This window comes from Solea solea, chromosome 5 (genome assembly GCF_958295425.1).
Source record: "Solea solea chromosome 5, fSolSol10.1, whole genome shotgun sequence".
NCBI lineage: Eukaryota > Metazoa > Chordata > Actinopteri > Pleuronectiformes > Soleidae > Solea > Solea solea.
Window position 1 is genome coordinate 21064931 of NC_081138.1, and position 18340 is coordinate 21083270.

At 42.7% G+C, this 18340-nt stretch overlaps 1 protein-coding gene across 1 annotated transcript in view; it reads right to left on the bottom strand.

The window, feature by feature from the left end:
- Nucleotides 1–5680: 5680 nt before the first annotated feature.
- Nucleotides 5681–18340, bottom strand: part of wtip (WT1 interacting protein) — a 29612-nt gene continuing 16952 nt past the window's right edge. Inside the window, exons 3-8 of the mRNA XM_058629860.1 lie at nucleotides 18158–18225; nucleotides 14974–15036; nucleotides 14551–14681; nucleotides 13713–13764; nucleotides 13207–13275; nucleotides 5681–10709 (exon numbers count right to left, since the gene is read on the bottom strand). Coding sequence (XP_058485843.1) covers nucleotides 10557–10709; nucleotides 13207–13275; nucleotides 13713–13764; nucleotides 14551–14681; nucleotides 14974–15036; nucleotides 18158–18225 — 536 coding nt within the window. The 3' untranslated portion in view covers nucleotides 5681–10556. The remainder of the gene's footprint in view (nucleotides 10710–13206; nucleotides 13276–13712; nucleotides 13765–14550; nucleotides 14682–14973; nucleotides 15037–18157; nucleotides 18226–18340) is intronic.

Here is an 18340-nt window from a genome sequence, read left to right on the forward strand (position 1 = left end):
TTTCACTGCCTGTTAACATAAACATCCAATCAGCAACTCATTTAGACATAATCAAGGCGAGCATCAGAATCATTTAGAGGATGATTTAAAGTGACTGTGATGTGGTCGTTGGTGCCAGACAGGCTGGTCTGAGTGTCTCAGAAACTCCCTGATGCGCTGGGATCTTCACTCACAGCCATCTCTGGGGTTTTACAGAGAACGAGCAGAAGTTCTCTGGGAAAAAATGCCTTGTTGATGCCAGAGGTCAGAGGAGAATTACCAGACTGGTTCAAAAAATTATAGACAAGCAACTGAAACAAGCAACAACTCATTACCACTAAATATGTATCTTGGAATACACAACACGTGGAACCTTGAAGCAGATGGGCGACAGCAGCAGAAGACCACCCCAGGTGCCACTTCTACCACTTTTTAGGTGACCTGTGTGTATGCAAAGCACTGGTCAAACGTTCACTCGTAACGCAACACTAGGTGGCATTAGTGTGTAAATTGTTGTCACTCTGGGAGCAGAAATCTACCATTTACTCAGGGGAACAAAGGATCAAAGGTCAACTTATCTGCACTGTTCCTAACCACAAATCCCCAGACTCTGCATCACCCATTTAGAGTGAAAAACAAACAGCTGGATGAAACAGAATGTGCACTGTCCTCATTGGCACTAACATTAAAATGCATCATTTAATGAATTTCCTTGATGTTGCAGCAAACCTGGCCCTGTGACCCACGGCCTGTTTTTCCCCTAGTAAACATGAGGCTGAATGTAATGAGAGGGAACAGATCACAGAGCACAACATGTGACAGTTGTTGTTCACGATGCACAGATCTATAACATACTCCACCATCGTGTCTGTGTACTCAGTGTTGGGTGAGGACAAAGGCAAAGTTAAGAAGAAGAAAAAAAAAAAAAAATGAAAAAAAAATCCTAGACCCCCAGACACTGCTGGGTTTTCAATGCTGTTGCCAGGCAACAACTTTACTTCAAATCTAACTTGTTCTTTTCATCTCTTTGCTTGGAAACCAGACACAGAAAAAAGTGAGAGAATATAAAGCCTCCCCACTGTCTGGTCCTGGATTTCTTTTTATAAGTACAACCATCCAGAAAAACAAAACAAAAAAAAGTCTTTCTCTTATCAGATTGGTTGCAATGCCAGCAATATTGACACATTTTTGCATCAACAAAAAAAAGCTGGTTACACTGGTTACACGCCTACAATATGACACTTGATATGAAATAGAACCAATTTCAGAGTTATGTCTCTGCTCCTGCATTTGAGCCAGGTGTGTGAGGCTGAAATAAACACGCAGCAGGTCGGCAAGACGAGGACCCGCTTGGGTTCACTGGACTGCAGAATCAAACGGCAGCATGAAAGCATGAGCACGGCTCTGTATGCGTTCCTGAGATGTTTGTTGAACAATGGCATTGCATCCCCTCACATTCCACTTCATGCTTTATTGGCTGGGCCTGTCAGTCTTTTTTTTTTTTTCTCCTTCTTCTTTTTTTCTCCACCTCTGGGCCTGTTGAAGAAGTGCCCCTCGGACTGAACCTCGGGGTCCCCCCCAACCTGTCCCAGTGCAGTGGTTGCTATGACGACCTCAGCCACCCCCCCTGCCACTTCTTGACTGTGCAGTCACAAGTTCACGTCATGTCAGACTCAAGGTTAGAACAGGAGGGGTGTTTCTTTGAACCGATGAAGTACACTATGTTGTCCCCCCCCCCCCACACACACACACACACACATTCACCGTGCATGAGCCACAGCTCCGGAGGCCGTTCGAGGGTCAGCATCTCGTAAACAAGCTCGGGAACAGCCTTAAAGCAGGAGAGCAGCGTGTGGGTCTGCAGCCAGTTCTGATTCTCACTTGAACTTCACTTGAATGCTTGTATTGTGCATGCATCCAACAATCCTACTCTCCCTGCAGACGCCGGAGCCTTCAAGGAACGTATAACTCCTCGGACTAAACATTAGCCATGCAAACACATGACCCCTGCACACACGACACACATACCACAATTCCCAATTTGTGGATGGGCCGTCCTGTGCTCCCAGTCCATTTTCTGGGGCTGCCATTCACAGCAGTGATACAGAAATCCTCCTAAAAAAAAGCAAGAAAAAAAAAAGCCTCCAAGTCAAGCCCAGCTTCATTTTTCCCATGACTACTGGAGTTATATAAAGACTAACTTAAGTACGTGGGCAGAGCTTGTTCTACTGCAGCATAGGAAGTCAGTAGTACTCCCCTGAGGCTGTAGGGGTCTCCAGCTGACCCCTGATGCTCAGGCTTCATGTTTTACTTTCAAAACCGATCCCTAATTTGTGCTTTAATCCTGAAACACATACAGTAGCTTTTGGGATTCATGTGGAAACAATAATAACCCATGCAAACATTCTATTCTATTAAAATACAAACAAAATTCACAATATTTTTTGCAGGAAAACACATTAACACACTAACAAGTCCAGACAGCTGGACTTGTTGGTGCCCTTGTTCACTCACCTGGTTATCAGTCTAGGTTTTTGAATACTGATCGTCCACTGTGGGTGTTTTTTTTTTTTTCCCCTCACAGCTTCTCCAGAATACACATAAGTACAGATATGCTGACAGACATCTGGCTCTCATTCAGCCTCACAATGCTAGAGACAAAAAAAAAAGAGAGTACTCCCACACTGATTTCAGCCTGTGTTGATACAGAATATCATAATATTCAGAGTGACAGTTAGAGTTAAAATTATCTGCTGTTTCTGACTGTGACAGTGACATCGTTGGTGCCAAAAACAGATAAAAGATGTGCGTTTTATCACCAGAACACATTATCTGGAGGTGATTTAGCTGAAAACTAATTTTCCATGTCCTAAAGAACATTCACACATTGGTTGTCTATCTCTTTATCCTGCACATGAGGGGTCGTGGGGGTGGATGGAGCCAATCCCAGCTGATGTAGGATGAAGGTAGGATACACCCCGGACTGTCCAACATATAGAGATTAACATTCACTCTCACATTCACCCCTGAGTGTTTTTGGGACTGTGGGAGGAAGCCGGAGCACCGTGAGAGAACCCACATGTACACGGGGAGAACATGTCAACTACAGACAGAGCAGCACTCAGTTAAGCTGGGATTCCAACTGGTGAACTTCTGGCTGTAGAAGGCAACAATGGTAGCCACTGTTCTGCCATGTGGTCCCCTCAGGAGCCTTTCAATACTGTATTCCACCTTCCCGAAGTGAATGATTTGACTCTTCACATGCTTGATCTGGTCTGGAGTGTCTGGAAAATACGTGAGAATGTCTTCCTTTGTTAAACCCTGTTGATCTGACAAAGCTGGGACGAGCGGAGAAACACAGACATTTTATATTTCTACTGTCACAAGTCAAAATGTACCTAAAATCAATAGTTTTTGTTTTAAAAGAAACAAGAACCTGATGGCAAAAACAACAAACTGAGAGAATAAACAAACTGCAGGAACTGAATGATGAGGGGAAACTAAACGCGACAGGGGTAATTGAACACAGGTGAGATTAATGAAGGCGGGGCATGTCATCAAGCTGGTGGGAGAATGACAGGAAGTCAACTAATCTGCAGCAAGAGAAGAATATAGGCCTATACTGTAAGTTTCTAAAATATAAAATAAAACAGGAAAAAGCACAGAAAACATAAGTGGAAACAAGATTTTAAAAGTACCTGTCCATTGTCAGTGTGGTGATGTCATCAGAGTGCAGTGGAGCACTTCTCGGGGGACTGAAGTGTTTGTTTGTGGCTGGTTTGCACCCTTGTGGCTTTGTTTTCAACTGTGTTTAAACATGTAAAATGATGATGCCTAAAAAAAACAAATGTGCAAGTAAATGTCATTGAAACCCTTTTGCTAAATAACTCCTTTTAATCATCATTTACTAGCAACCAAACTGACAGAGGTCTATGAATTCAGAGGAGCATTGTTTCAGGTAAAACACTTTTGCTGTTAAGTTTTAATCAGCTGTATTTGAATTTTTTTCAACATTTTTACAACATATTTTTTTTAAATGTCTACAGTAGTAATGTTTTGTGAAGAGACTCATAACTAGTATGTTTGGGGCATTGCAAAAGGGCAATAGCCTGGGCCCCAGGGTGAAAGGCATCCCCCTGTAAACATTACTTACATTAGTCTACACTCTGCAGTTAGGATTATGTGAGAACCCCCTTAATTTCTATGACTGGTGCCACCATGACACACACAGAAACCCCTTAATGAAGCCCATTAATGTCATTAGCTAGCTGCCAAAATTCTAAATGTCTTTGTTATTTCAAAACAACATGGTGGTGAATAAGATTGTGTAAGGTTGAATACAGTTGTTATGTCACACGTTAGACTTGTAGCAGAAGAAAAATGAATTGCTTGTCTATATAAATCTTAACCCCCTTCCTTCTAAACTCTAAACTCTTACTCCCAGGCTCCATATGTAAAAAGACAGATGCACGACATGCAGAAGAAACAAAAATCTAATGTCTTGCACAGCAGAAGATTAAGAGCTCTCTCTCTCTGTAGGTCATGAAGTTGTAGATAGATTGTAGTTCTCTTGAAGACGTTCTACTCCTCGTTCAAGAGGCTCGTGTCAAGTAGATACACTGGCAGTGGTTTAGTTACTTTATTTATTGCTCTGGATTCATCTGTGTATCTTTGTTTCCTGTAAAAAGAAAAGAAAAAAAAACATGGATAGAAAAAGCCTCATAATTATTATGTGACTTTTATGGGTGATTTTCAGCTCAGTCGGACAGGGAGAGCCAAACCAGAGGCTACAAGTTTTGTTGCAAGAAGTGCACAAACTGTCAGTAACCAAAGACAGCGAGCGTATGAGGTAATCCTGTGGTGAGCATATTTCCACTCATTTCCTGGCAGCGCAGGAACCTGGGTGCTCCAGAGGGAAGGTGTTCTTTTGTGCACTGTAACAGAGCTCACCTCAAAGCAGGTCCCTGGGGGGCTCCACTACCTCTGCACACACACACACTGCTCACTGAATCACAGGGTGGAACCCTCCCTCACATAAAGGATGCTTTGTGCCCCAACTCATGGAGCTGTCAACCAACACCAGCGAGCTCCTCACAGTGAACGCCACTATTCCGTCCACAGGAGCGCTCAGCCAGAGAGCCAGCAGACTGCACTTTCATGTACGCCCTCGCAAAATGCATCTCCTTTTTTTAAACTCATCTCTGCACCGGTGACCTATAAGTACAGGTGCACTCAGTTATTGAAATTTGAGATTAGAATGGAGAAAGGGGCTTTTTTTTTCTTCCCTCAGCCACTGTGAATGTCTCCTTATCTCATTCCACTCCTCCTCCTCCTCCTCCTCCTCCACTCTTTTTATGACAGCTATGTCATACATCTAATTACCACGAGCCTGTCTATCAACCAACCTATTTCCTATAACTCATGAGACCGGGTGACTCGATGTCTCACCTGATGTCTCCTGGGGACTGAGCCAGGTATCAGTCATTTAGAAAGCATGGGTTTCACTCACTCACCTGCAGAAACAACAGTGTGCTGCCTGTGGCATCTTCCTGTATTTACATCTGTGAACCAAAGTCACACACACACATTTGTTTGTTTGTTCTTTTCTTTTCCCCGTGTGTGTGTTTTAGGTCTTGATTTGACAAAAGAATAAAAATAAGCAGAATAAACGGTAAAGAAAATTGACATTTCTTTTTTGCAGTTAGCTACAAAACCACTTTATTGAAAAAGCAGATAATGTCATCTACAGTTAAACGATACGTCCCGATTTTTTTTAATACATTAAATAACTTTAGACTTTTTTTTCATGTTTAGATAAATAGATCTAGTTTCCTTTATGAACCATCTAGGTAATCAAAAACATTTAGAGATACAAAAGATGTGTGACAGGTGTTGAGATGTGCTTATTGGAACTAACAGTAGGATAAAACGTCTTCTCTCTCTCTCTCCAAGTGAAGTTGGACAGAAAAAGAAAAGAAAAAAAGAAAAACTAGCCTCTTTATGTACAGGGTAACTAGCTGTGTGCTATGCGATAGAAACTGAAGTAGTACTCTTAAAACAGGTGAATTAAGACATCTTTAAAAGTGATACACTCTGGTCTCGTATAGTTTTTGCTCTCAGGTGTCGATATATTGTTCAGTTAAGTCCAGAAAAATGCCTCATTCTTCATGTACAGCACACATGATATGACCAGAACCCTTGTACAAAGTTGAGGTAAAAAAAAAAAAAAAAATCCAACGATAAAGGCAGTGTCGCACGAACAGTTTGCAGTCCTCGTCTTCCTTTTTCTGCTTTTACAAATATACAACCGAGAGGAGAACACACGCTAATCATTATTACATTCGAAACAATCTCATTACATCAGGTTATATTAAAAAAAAAAAAAAAAAAAAAAAAGCACTTTCTGCCTGTGGCGACCCCAGCATTCAGTCTCTGCTTCAGTCCCTGTCTTTGACACATTCAGTAGTATTTATTCACACCTGTGTCAATTACAGTATTACAATAAAAAGAATAAGAGCTGGTTCCAGTGTTTGCACCCAACTGTTGGTGATTGCCTTGAGAACCAGACCAGGTGGAGTCTGCTACAAGTTGGGGAAGGATACTTCATTTCTGAGCGACTGGAGCACATTTACTGCAAGATGTGTGAACTCGGATAGATTGTATACGTTCAAACAAACACCAATAGTTAGGAGCAAATGTGTGGATCAAAGAACGCGATGGTGAGACAGCGACGTCAACACCATCACAGGAGTGGGACAGAGAGAGCAGGGGCCACTGTGTTGGATGCTGTGCTGTCCGGCAAACACAGTGAGGTGCATGTGCCACATGGCCCTGCCACTAAAACACACACACACGTACATACACACTTTTGACTTGGCTAAGTGCAGGAATGACACAGTGTGTTCTTAACCCCCCCCCCACAGAAATTCCCGACATCGTCTTTAATTCTGGCTTAAAACTGTGAATGTTAATTATTAGTTATTGAGTCTCAATCGTATCAATCCCAGTTTAAACACAAAGGGCTGAGACGACTCTTCCAGCACCACCACGGCTCAGAGTTTTTGTCTCATGTATGTGTTGTTTTGCACACATACAAATGTGATTCTACCTGGAATATACAAGCACACAGACACACACAAACACTCAGCGACGACTTCTTGAAAACTTGGGTGGGACCAGCAGCTCCAGATTTTCAGGACCGTCCCCACAAAAAAAAAAAAAACCACAACAGCAGACTTCATGTCAGATCAGAGGCCTGTGCCACGCAGTGAAGTTAGAGGGTTATACAGCTGTTTTCCGGGATTAACTCAGGTTTACTGGCATCACAGAGCTTGTTGGCGTTAACAGGCCAACCTAGGCTGTAAGGCTAACTTCAGAGGATCAGATTAAAAACCGTCAAACAGCCTAATCCCAGCAAATCATCACTCCCACAGGATCCCAGCGTAGACAACTGTTCCCAGCAAATCCTTTGGCCGTTTCAGACAAACAAATAGAGTTCGCCGCCAAATAACTACACGACAGCTGACGTTACACCATCTCTGCAGCCCAGAATAACACGAGGAGACAGTGTGATGGTAAAAACTAAACCAGGTGTCATCTGTAATTAACATCTCTCAAACGTTTCCCACAGTGTCAATTTTAAAGTTATGCTGCTCAGCATCAGGACGTCTGATGTCGGGCTCAGAGATTGTCGGATAACCCCGACCCCAAGCTGAATTCACTTCATGGTACAGGCCCCAGAGTGAGACAAACAAACATACCTGTTCTGTATTAAGTGGATGTTCCTCTTAGGAATGCACTGTTCTCAGTGCTCACGTGACAAAACCAGTAACTGGACAAAAACACACACACACACACACACACCAGGAATCAGTGTCCAAAAACAGACCCGAAACAAAAGGTATTTGCAAATGATGTAATGCTTCACTTCCACTTTGAGTACCACATTCGTGAAGTCCGAATTTCATTTTGTGAGTTAGACGAAGAGTGTGATGAATTTTTGGACACATTCGTCCAAAGGATCAAAATAAGTTGTGAAAAATCTCCCCTCAGACCTGGTATTCATATTTGTCTCGAGTGATCCGATCATATTCAAGTCTGAATGCTGCCAATTCCACATGGATGTGGTTTTAAAAATGCATGTGGTCACATTCCCGGACGTCTATGAACACAATCCGTCCCTCGGTTGACGTCATCTAATCATTTCACAGGATTTTCCGACACGAGTGGAGCTCTGATTCCTTCAAACCTCTCCTGACTCTCCTCTCTTCTTCTGCATCTCTTGCACATAATACGCACACATACGCAGAGTCTCTCTCTCACACACACACACACACGCGCACACACACACAACTTACACATTTGTACAGTCAGATTCGTTAAATCATATCTTAGTTCTCACAAACAGTCATGACATCAGTGTATTTAAAATACAGGGCACGTGAAGCCGGAGTAAATCTCATGTGGTCACAGGAGACACATCCAGGATGCAAATGAATGCCAGGTGTGAACTCTTGGATCGCTCAGGACAGATGTAAATACCAGGTGTGATCCAAAATGTGATGTGTATCTATAGTTAGAACGCTAATTAGTCCGTATGTTTAAGTCATCCTCCCAGATGACATAGCTACGTAGAGCGAAACAAATTTTTATTCACTCGTACTTTGCTTTTACTTATATTTTAAAACTTAGGAAATTTACAATAAGTACAATGCTTAAGGTCCAAGCTCAAGCCTGTAATTTGTTGAAGGAATACTTCACTGATTTGCATTTAGCTTTGTATTACTAGAATTAGGGGTAGCGTTTTTGGAAAATTGTGCTTCCCTACCTCTGTTTCCCCTGAGTTGAGAAAGATCTTCATTCTTTTCTTTGTTACGTGCCCACCAGTGACACGGTCCTGTTAGCGTAACTGTTAGCAAAGATGGCGGACACTGTTTACGTTCTGGGAATGAGGTCCCGTCCCCCTACGAGTGGGGGATGGTTAAAGTGGGCAACGCTAATTCCGCACTTTATTAGACCCACTCTTAGGGGGACGGGCCCTCATTTCCAGAACGTAAACAGTGTCTGCCATCTTTGCTAACAGTTATGCTAGTAATACAAAGCTAAATGCAAATCGGTGAAGTATTCCTTTAAGATGTCTGGGGAAGAAATATTATGTCAGAATCATGTAGCCTGTGTCAATAAAGCTGTTCTCACTATTCTCCACTCTGCTTTGTTTTTTTAAACATTTTTAGAATAAGATTCAAGCTTCAAATATAAGCACTGAGAACTATTTGACAGTGTATGTTATAGCTGCCCACAGTCAAGAGAGGGAGGGATTATTCTGTGTGAAATGAATGATCTGTTGCCAAATTTGAGAAGTGACCATTACAAGTACTCAAAGTGGAATTAAACGAGTGCAGGCAAATACCATTTGAGCCAAGTCTGCTCTTTAAAAAGCCTGTGGATCTCTGACCCACTGACGGACACGAGGAGGCTCTGTGTCCCGGACAAGAAATGATACGAGAGACCAAAAGTCTTCAAAGACGGCGTGTTTCACCTCTGAACACATCCAGAGCGCAGCAACGACGACAACAACAACAAAAAAGAGACTCTACAACTAGGACCTTATGTGGAAAACATCTGCAAAATATATATTCATATATAAAAGACAATCTATGTGCATCTAAAAAAAATTCTTTTTCTGTCATAATATAATCATTAATTAAGACACTACTTGTGAATCTCTCAAGGTCTTGTCTAAGATTTCTGAGTGGAATGTCAGTCGGTCCTTGAGCTTGTGCTGCTACGGTGCATCTGTTTTGTTGGGGTGGTGCAAGATTAGGAATGACGAGTCAACAGTCTTCATAGCTCTGTGTCAGGATGCTAGGTGTCCTTTGCATACTCTTTAGCCAGGCTACATTTCAGTGTTAAAGTTAGCTAATAGCTGCACCGGGGAGGGCCCCCGCCCCCTCCCTCCCCCCGCTCTGAAGGCACAGCATACCCATCTCCCTGGTGCCTGTCCTGTCCAGCCGGCAGTGGAATGTAGTGGCTGGTTTCCCTGGCCTTTCCCGCCGCAGAGATCGGCAGCACTGGTGAATACACTGCGGTGAACTGCTTCAGTCGGAGCACAGGAATTGGGAAAAGAGGGAAGTGAGGAGAGAGACCAGTTTGTGCTCTCTCCTCTGAATGCAACAAAACAAAAACCCTCTCTTTGATGAATGTGCAGAGGTCAGAAGGTGTGACGTCACCAGGGGCCTCTGGATGAGCCGGCGTGTTGGCTTTCAGGGTTAGACACCCGAAGGGACGGGGGGGGGGGGGGGGGGGGGGAGAGGACCACAGATGGACAAGGAGAAGGACCCTTTTTTCCCAGCCTTGTCATATGACAGCAGGACATGTAGTGGGAGCTGCACTAAGTGTGTTTGCCACGACCTGGCTGTCCAGTTAAGAACAGGAGCAGAAGCTCACATGGCCCACACAGGTGTGTCCCTGGAATTGCTGGAGGGGGCATGAGGGCTTTTTTTTTGTTTTTTTGCCCACTAATGCTGTCCCGGATCACCTGGGAGGTAGGGCTTGGTTGCTGCCCACCCTCCTCCCGCTCACAGTTCAGTGACATGGAGGGGGTAGCTGGGGGGCGGGTGGGCCGGGACCTGCGACTGCAGTCGGTGGATGTGGCAGCTGTGGCAGAGCAGGTGTCCCTCCAGTGGATAACAGCGGTGGCCCTCCTCGTCGTTCAGCTTGAGACCACAGTCCTTGAAAAAGGATAAAAGAGGGACATGAAGACGGAAACGTGAACAGGCCACAGAGACAATCAAACAATCAACAACCGAACCTGCATGTGTGCACGTGTATCATCATTTAAAGGAATAGTTTAGTCTTGGGACATTATGAAAACAAGTTAAGTCTGACTCGAGGATAAAAAGGAACCTTTAAAGCTATAGGGGGTAACTTTTAAAGTGTAACTAAAGCCCCTCTTCTGCAGCTTACTCTGCCCTGAGGGAGGGAGAGAGTGGAACAGTGAGGGTGATCTGTGCTGAGGGGAGGAGTCTGGGACAACTAGCCCTGTGCTGATTGGACAAGAGGCCGAGAAAAAAGTGACGAAAGCATGGACTAAAATAGTCAATGGTAAAATTTGAATGTAGTAGCTGGTGTTTGACCAGAGGGAGGCATTTTAGAGGAAGACCTTTATCCCAACATGTATAATTTCAATACTTTACACTAAACTGTGAAGATTTTAACCTGGATCAACAAAAAACATTACTAGATGCACAAATACACTGGTTTTTACTCTTAAAATATGAACAAATATCCGAAACATTGAAACCACTGTAAAATGAGTACACAAAATGCTGATTAAACCAGTCACACACACACGACCCTTTCTATGTTTCTCAGTATAACAGTGTTTGTGGCTGTAGCAACATTCCAGCGCGACCCACAGAGTGATGCGTTTAACGTCACGACTGATGGAGGCAAGGGAGAAGCATAAAGTGACCAATGCCATTGTGACCGGGAACAGTTTACATACATACTTATACAGACTTAGGAAGATGGATGGTTGGATGCTGAGCAGTTGGGAGCATACTAATGGGAGAGCATATTACCACATCACCAAAGATCCTGAGGATGGCAGAGGTGGATCACTGCCATAAAACACCCACACACAGACGTAGATGATGGAGTCAAGAGTGATCATTTCCTATCAGGTGCTGTCGTGAATCATGACACTGAAGTTTGTATCCAGATTCACAGCAAAACTAAAATGACACTGTGGCATTTTCAGTCATTATGAATGAAACCAGATTGGAGCAGCAATCCACAATCTTGACTTGTGGTCTTGTGCTTGTCTTTTTTGGAGTACCTCTATTTAATGTCAGTGTCGGTTAGAGGAAAAACAGTGGCAAAAACAGTATACATATTTCATGCCTTTATGAATGAATGGTAAGGAATTCTCGGCACGTCTGAGGGATGAGAGGCTCTAGGCTACGGGGCTGAACACTCTGCAGCGACTTGACCACTGCGCTTCCACCATGACTCAGACCCGCAGAAACTGCTAAAAAATTCATACTGTATGCGAGACATAAATTCTCAGGCTACACATGTGAATCTCACTGGATCTCCTGATCAGCAATGTACATTTTCTTTCCTCCGGAATAGATGTCCTTTACATTTTAAAACAAGCACATTAAGTTAAAGGCTTTACATCAAGACTAAAACTAACCTTTAAATTCCTTTTCTGCAGCTGACCCTCAAACTTAGTCAGCTCAATCCCCCTTTTAATTTGACTTAAATCATTATTACATTTTCTTTACTTAATGTTGGTATTTCTGCATTGTCAAATAAAATGGACTGATTGATGTGAAATGTTTCTGTTAACCATGTGATGGACCTTCTTCAGGATGATTAATCTCAGGACTTTGCCTTTCCTCTGTCCTGCAGAGGTCGGCTGAATCATTAACCCACTGCTTACATAACAACATACTATCCACTTCCACGAAGTGGAGGAATGCAAGCCATCCTGAGAATTTAACAGGTGTTATTCCGCCTGTGTTGACAAAAGGGAATCACCTGTTCCTGAACTCTGGTACTTACAACTCAGTAAAGATACTCAGAATTGCTGAAGGGTGGCAAGAAATGTCAATCACACATGCGCCGTGTGACGACTGGGATGTCACAAGTCCGGTTTAAGCAACATGTCCCCAGCTGAGTCCAGCGCTCGATGCTGGAATGTGCTTTGTCAGTGAGTCACGGTGTTGTGCTTTAACCTTGAATTGTTATCTGTCCGCATGAGTGTGTTGTGTGTGTCTTTCGTTCCACCAGAGAAGTGATTCACCCTCACGAGTACAAAGTCTAGTCCCATCACACCATTTGTAACTATTTCCCACTGTTCACTGTGCTTAAGGGAACGAGTGAATGTGTGTATTATGTGTGTAAATTATAGTTATTTATATTTTGTTTGAGTGGTTGAATGTTAAGCTTGATTCATTTTCTGACTTCTCAGAGAAGCCCAGTGAGCCGGCTCAAATTTGGGTATAAAAACGTTTTTAGTTTTAAACAAGCTTTCGAGAGATTTGAGAGGTGGTCTAATAAATTTGTCGAGCACTGGATGTCGGACACAACCTTAAGAGTTGAATCGTAAGCATGAACGTCAAATGACAAACCTCAAGGCTTTAAAACAGGAGTTTGTCTTGCAACCGTGAGACTAGATCCATTTCTCATGTACCGTAGAGTGGCAGAATGCTGACTCACCTCACAGTGGTAACACTCCACATGATAGTCCTTGTCCATAGAAACAACCCGGATGGTTTCCTCAGAGCCCTGGTGACACAAACACAGAGGAAGACCTTTACATTACATCAGTCCAGTGACTCAGTAAAGTGATGGTCCAATAACTGACAGGTCTCAGGTTTGATTCTTGTGAGCTGCCACGTGTTGAATCCATTTAGACACTTTCCAAATAAGAGATATCACTAATTTGAATGTTTAAAATTGATAAAACTACTACTAATAATGAATAATTAATAAAAATGTGAGTGATCTTGGTGTGAGGCGCGTAATCCTCATCCATACCACCACCAGATGTCTTGACAGTTAACTGAAATGTAACCCTTTTGCTATTCTTTTTAACATTTAAGATTTTAACATTTCATTTTGGTGTCTAGTTCAATACATTGTTGTCTATTTGTTCCACCAGGATGGACTCATGTTTCATTGCTGATGACGGTCTTAAAGTATATGACATGTAGGCTCCTGACCTGTGCTGGAAGAATAGGCTGGTTGCAGGAGGCACACTTGGGAGCGAAAACCCTGTCGTGAAAAAGAGACAAAAAAAGACAATTAAAACTTAAGAGATTGTAATTTGTTAAAATTTTCAATTGCCATCAATAAAAAAACTTTGTTTTTGATGGCTATCAGGGTGGGAATCACAGGGTACCTCACGATATGCGATACATATACCAACATACCAATAATATCACAATACAACGATTCTGCAATAAGCAATATATCGCAAGACAATCATGTAGCGATACATCACGATTTCGGTCTAACGGAAGACAACAACATTTCAAAATAGATTTCTCTATTTATTCACAACATAGAGAATAAAGTGCATAAAGTCTATGTACTGAACGTGGATGGGGCATCTCTTAACGTAGCTTCCGCCACAATTATTCCGCTGTAATCTCCCTCTTTTTCAGCCAGGTAACTTCCACCCAAGTTTCCCTCATTCATTTGAACAATTGAGACATCAAGTACTAACTGGCAGGAACTGTTTACTTTAGAGTGCCTTAATTTATTAATTAACGATACATCACCAAATCGATATTTTGATCGTTGTGTGAAAATTATGATACAAACAGCCTATAACTTAAAGACATTAACATCAGTGTCTGTGTGATGTAAATCACATTGTTATTCTACACGTTTATTTGCCAATTAAAATACTATTACTATACTATACCAGTTCAAACAAAACAATTAAATAACAGCCACTGGAGCAGAAGGGAGCATCCTTCATTTTGTGTCTGTGCAGTTCCAAATCCTGCAGTATCACATTTTAATCAGTGCCGCGGGCGGAGACATTCTCCTTACGTGTGGTAGTCTTTTACACAGTAAATGTTGTTCTCCACGTCCACGGTGAAAGGCACTCCGTCCAGACCCTCTTTGCACACGACGCAGCGGAAACAGCCTGGATGGTAGGACCTGCCCAGCGCCTGGAGGATCTGAACACCCACACAGGTGGAAAAACAACAGCAGCAGTAAGACTCGAGAGAGAGAGAGTTCACATAGAATCACCCAATAATCTACCATCAATCCTTGAAGTCCAGATTAAAAAATGTGTGTCGAGATGAGCTTTGTTTTACACAGTAGTGCGGTAACTTAAACAGGAAAGAAGGAATATTCTAAAATATTATTTCTTTTATCCAGGATAATGCCTCTGCTTGTCCAGTTATATAATAGCAAACACACTCCTATCATGTGGACTCTCTTTCCGCCACGTGATAAAGCTCTTACCATCTCCATGATGAGGTGACCACACACAAAGCACTTCTCAGCCGTCTGCTGGAAACCAGAGTACTGTGGGTGAGACCAAAACACAGGATTCATTATCATGACCAGTAGCACATAAGCTGGCTCGGACTCATGAGTGTGATGCCTGCTACGCCCTCAGAATCACCTATAGAGGGTGCTGCTGAGCTCTTTAAATGAACATCAACAGGTTTCTGTCAGATTCCTTTGTCTCTCAGTTGTGTTGTCCCAGCATCATTGACCCACAGAGTCTCACTTAATACATTCATCCGTTTCCGTCCTAAACTTAACTTCTGCTGACATACAGTTATATTGTTTTCATGGGCGGATTTGTCCGGTTTGGACAGTGACCACTGTGTTGCGTCTTCACTGGGTGTGAAGTGCCTTCTGGAACTTAAAATTGTTACAGCTACACTGACCCGGCTCAATTAAAACTGGTTTACAGCAGGCTTTTGTTCTGCGGCACATTCAAATCAATACGGATTAGAATAATACAAAATTAAAAACACAAACAAGAAGAAAGCAAAACATCAAAAACACAAACATAATATGCACACACTACAAAAAAAGAGGACTCAAAATGAGCAAGAAATAGCATTTATATTATAGTTTGAAGTGGACAACACAAGTACTTGCTCTACTGCGGTTACTTTTTCGCAGGAAGTAAGTGGAAGAAATGCAAGAGGAATTGATCGAGGGAAATAGGTCAGTGAGAGTTATTGTTGTGGATTTGAAAATAAAGGATAGATTATTTCTTTTGTTGTGGTAAGTCTGAGCACTGGAGTGTGGAAGAGCAGCGCAGCGATGAGTCCAAGGAGGAAGTTTGCTGCAAATCGTGCATGCTCCGTTACACAGCGTTATATAATGGCTCAGGGACGAAAGAATAATGGTTTTGAAACAACACAAAGGGAGACATGGTCTGATCTGTTTTACACGTACAGGTTCTAGTCGAGCGTCTTATTAAACTGTAAATATGGTGAGATGTAAATATAAGTTGGGTTTCCATCAGCCTGATTTTTTGATTTGAAAACTTTGAAAACTTAAATTTGTTTTATTTTTATTGGAAACCCTAGTCTATGTTACAGGAAACGAACAAGCTGCTGATAACGCCTCTTCCTTAAACCTGGACTGCGAGCAGATAATGAAGGTGACCATGTGCAGCACATGTTGACCAGGTGCAGGTGGGAGGTAGCGTGATGGGCAGCCTGGCCCCTGACATCTCCACTTCAGATCTACCATCTGCCGTCAACCCCCCTCCATCCCCACCCCTCAGACGCCCTGGGGTGACGGGCCAGACTAACCAAGTCTGAGCCCTAACAGCAACGTGGAGGAAGATTAGTCTCATCTGACCTCGAGCATCAGTCTATCACGGAGAGAGAGCCCCTGACTTGACTGTAAATAGCAAAACAGGAGTTTCAGGATTTCCCAACAGATCAACGTGTTAAAAAACGAGGGGAAGCTGCCCATAAACAGGAAGCTCTGACAGCAGATTAGGGCATGAGGTTCTTGTTTTGATTATGACACTGTTATTATAAAACAGTTACAGGAACTTTATTTTGCAAGCTACTTCCCCTCCTGTTCACATTTGTGTCACATTTTATTCAAATGCTCTTGATCTATGTAACAACAATCCATACAGTTGCAGAGTACAAAACATATGTAAAGTTAAAATAATACAAATAATTTGGTCTTTATAGCCTTACAATAAGTCATGATTGTGCACTTTAAGCAAGGTCCCTGCTTTAAGGAGGCAGCCAAAGGTATTTTCTTACTCTGCTCCTTCAACCTGGAACACTTTACAACAAGATCTGAAGATGTCCAGTTTGATTCCATTGGGAACACTTGAAAAATCTCTGGAAACCTGTTCCTGCTCTTGCTCTTGCATTTTAATGTGACCGTCTTGGCACTTTGATTTTACTGTTCTTCTCTATTTCTGTCTGTCCGTAAGCAACTGTTGTATGTTTGTCTGAGACAGGTCTCCCTTGAGAATGAGATCTCGTGTCTCAATGAGACTACCTGTATAATTTAAGTTAAAAAGAAGAAGACAGCATGTGAGGCAGTGTTTACATGCTTTCTGGACAGGTGAAGAGTCCTCCATTTGTTACAATCTCACTATTACACGTCTCTTAATTCGTACACACTGGACCTTTAAACCTGAGTATGACACTATTCCCGACAGTGATTGCCGTGAGAGAAGGCCCCGGGTCTGCCCTGTTAACCTGGAGCAGATGGACCTGAGAGCTACAGCTGTCCAACACATCTCCTCCTACTCTTAATTGTAAGTGCTGGCAGGCAGCACGTGGGGGTAATTGAGCTCCTTTGGGAAATTTGGGTTAAATTAGTGTGGATTGGAGGCGTGGTGCTTTGCTTCTAATTGTAGCTGCAATGTCTGTTTCCTCTGGAGGGTTGCAGAATGCAGCGGGAGATCCTAATCTCTTGTTCTCCGCTGCACCCGCTCCTCATTACCCCTCCACGAGGTAATGACAGGGTGCTATCCGCTAATCTCTGGCTACAGAGATTTTCTATTTTGTTTTCCTTGGAAAATTGTGTGTTTCAGAGAGAAGAATGTCAACAACATCCAGATAAGCAGTTCAGCTCAGCATCAGGAATAACCTGCATCTATACCAACACACATCCTTAAAATGGACTGTGTATCACATGGGCATCCAGGTACACTGGTCATGTGCGTGCCAGTCAGACGCCACCACTGTATAATTTCAGTCTATACGTCATCTACTTCTACATCCGGGTCAAAGACCAAGGAGTACATTTTGCTCCATGCACAGAACGCCAAGTCTGACTCCAGTCTGACTAAGTGTATGTAGAGTAATCGGACTATGAACCGCATTACCCAAGTATGTCATGTAAACATGTCAGTCCGACTAAAATCGTGCTAATCTTAGTCGGACTAACATGTTTACATAACATTAAGAAAACCAAATTATTGGATAGGAAGTGAATGTTGTTTACTCTGAATTTTCAAAAGAAAACAGAGCCAGCAGCATTGTCAAATGTCTGTTTTCCTGGTTTCCAAACACTGGAGTAGTGGCATGCATATCCAGAGCTGAATTTGTTTTTTTTTTTGTTTTTTTTAATGGGGTGATGTGGATGCAGCCTCGGCTCGTCACACACCGAAAAACCAATAGCCGCTGATGCAGAGATGACTCACCAGGAAATCCTCCTCGCAGTAGACCTTCCCGTTGACATTGTAGAACGCTTTCCCTCGCAACCTCCTCCCTGGAAAGAAGGACATTCAAGAGTTCAGAGGACATGCTGTTGCAGAGCTACAGTACTTCATGGCCACAAATGTGTAGACAAACACTGTGGCATGTGGTTGGAGATTACATTTTCA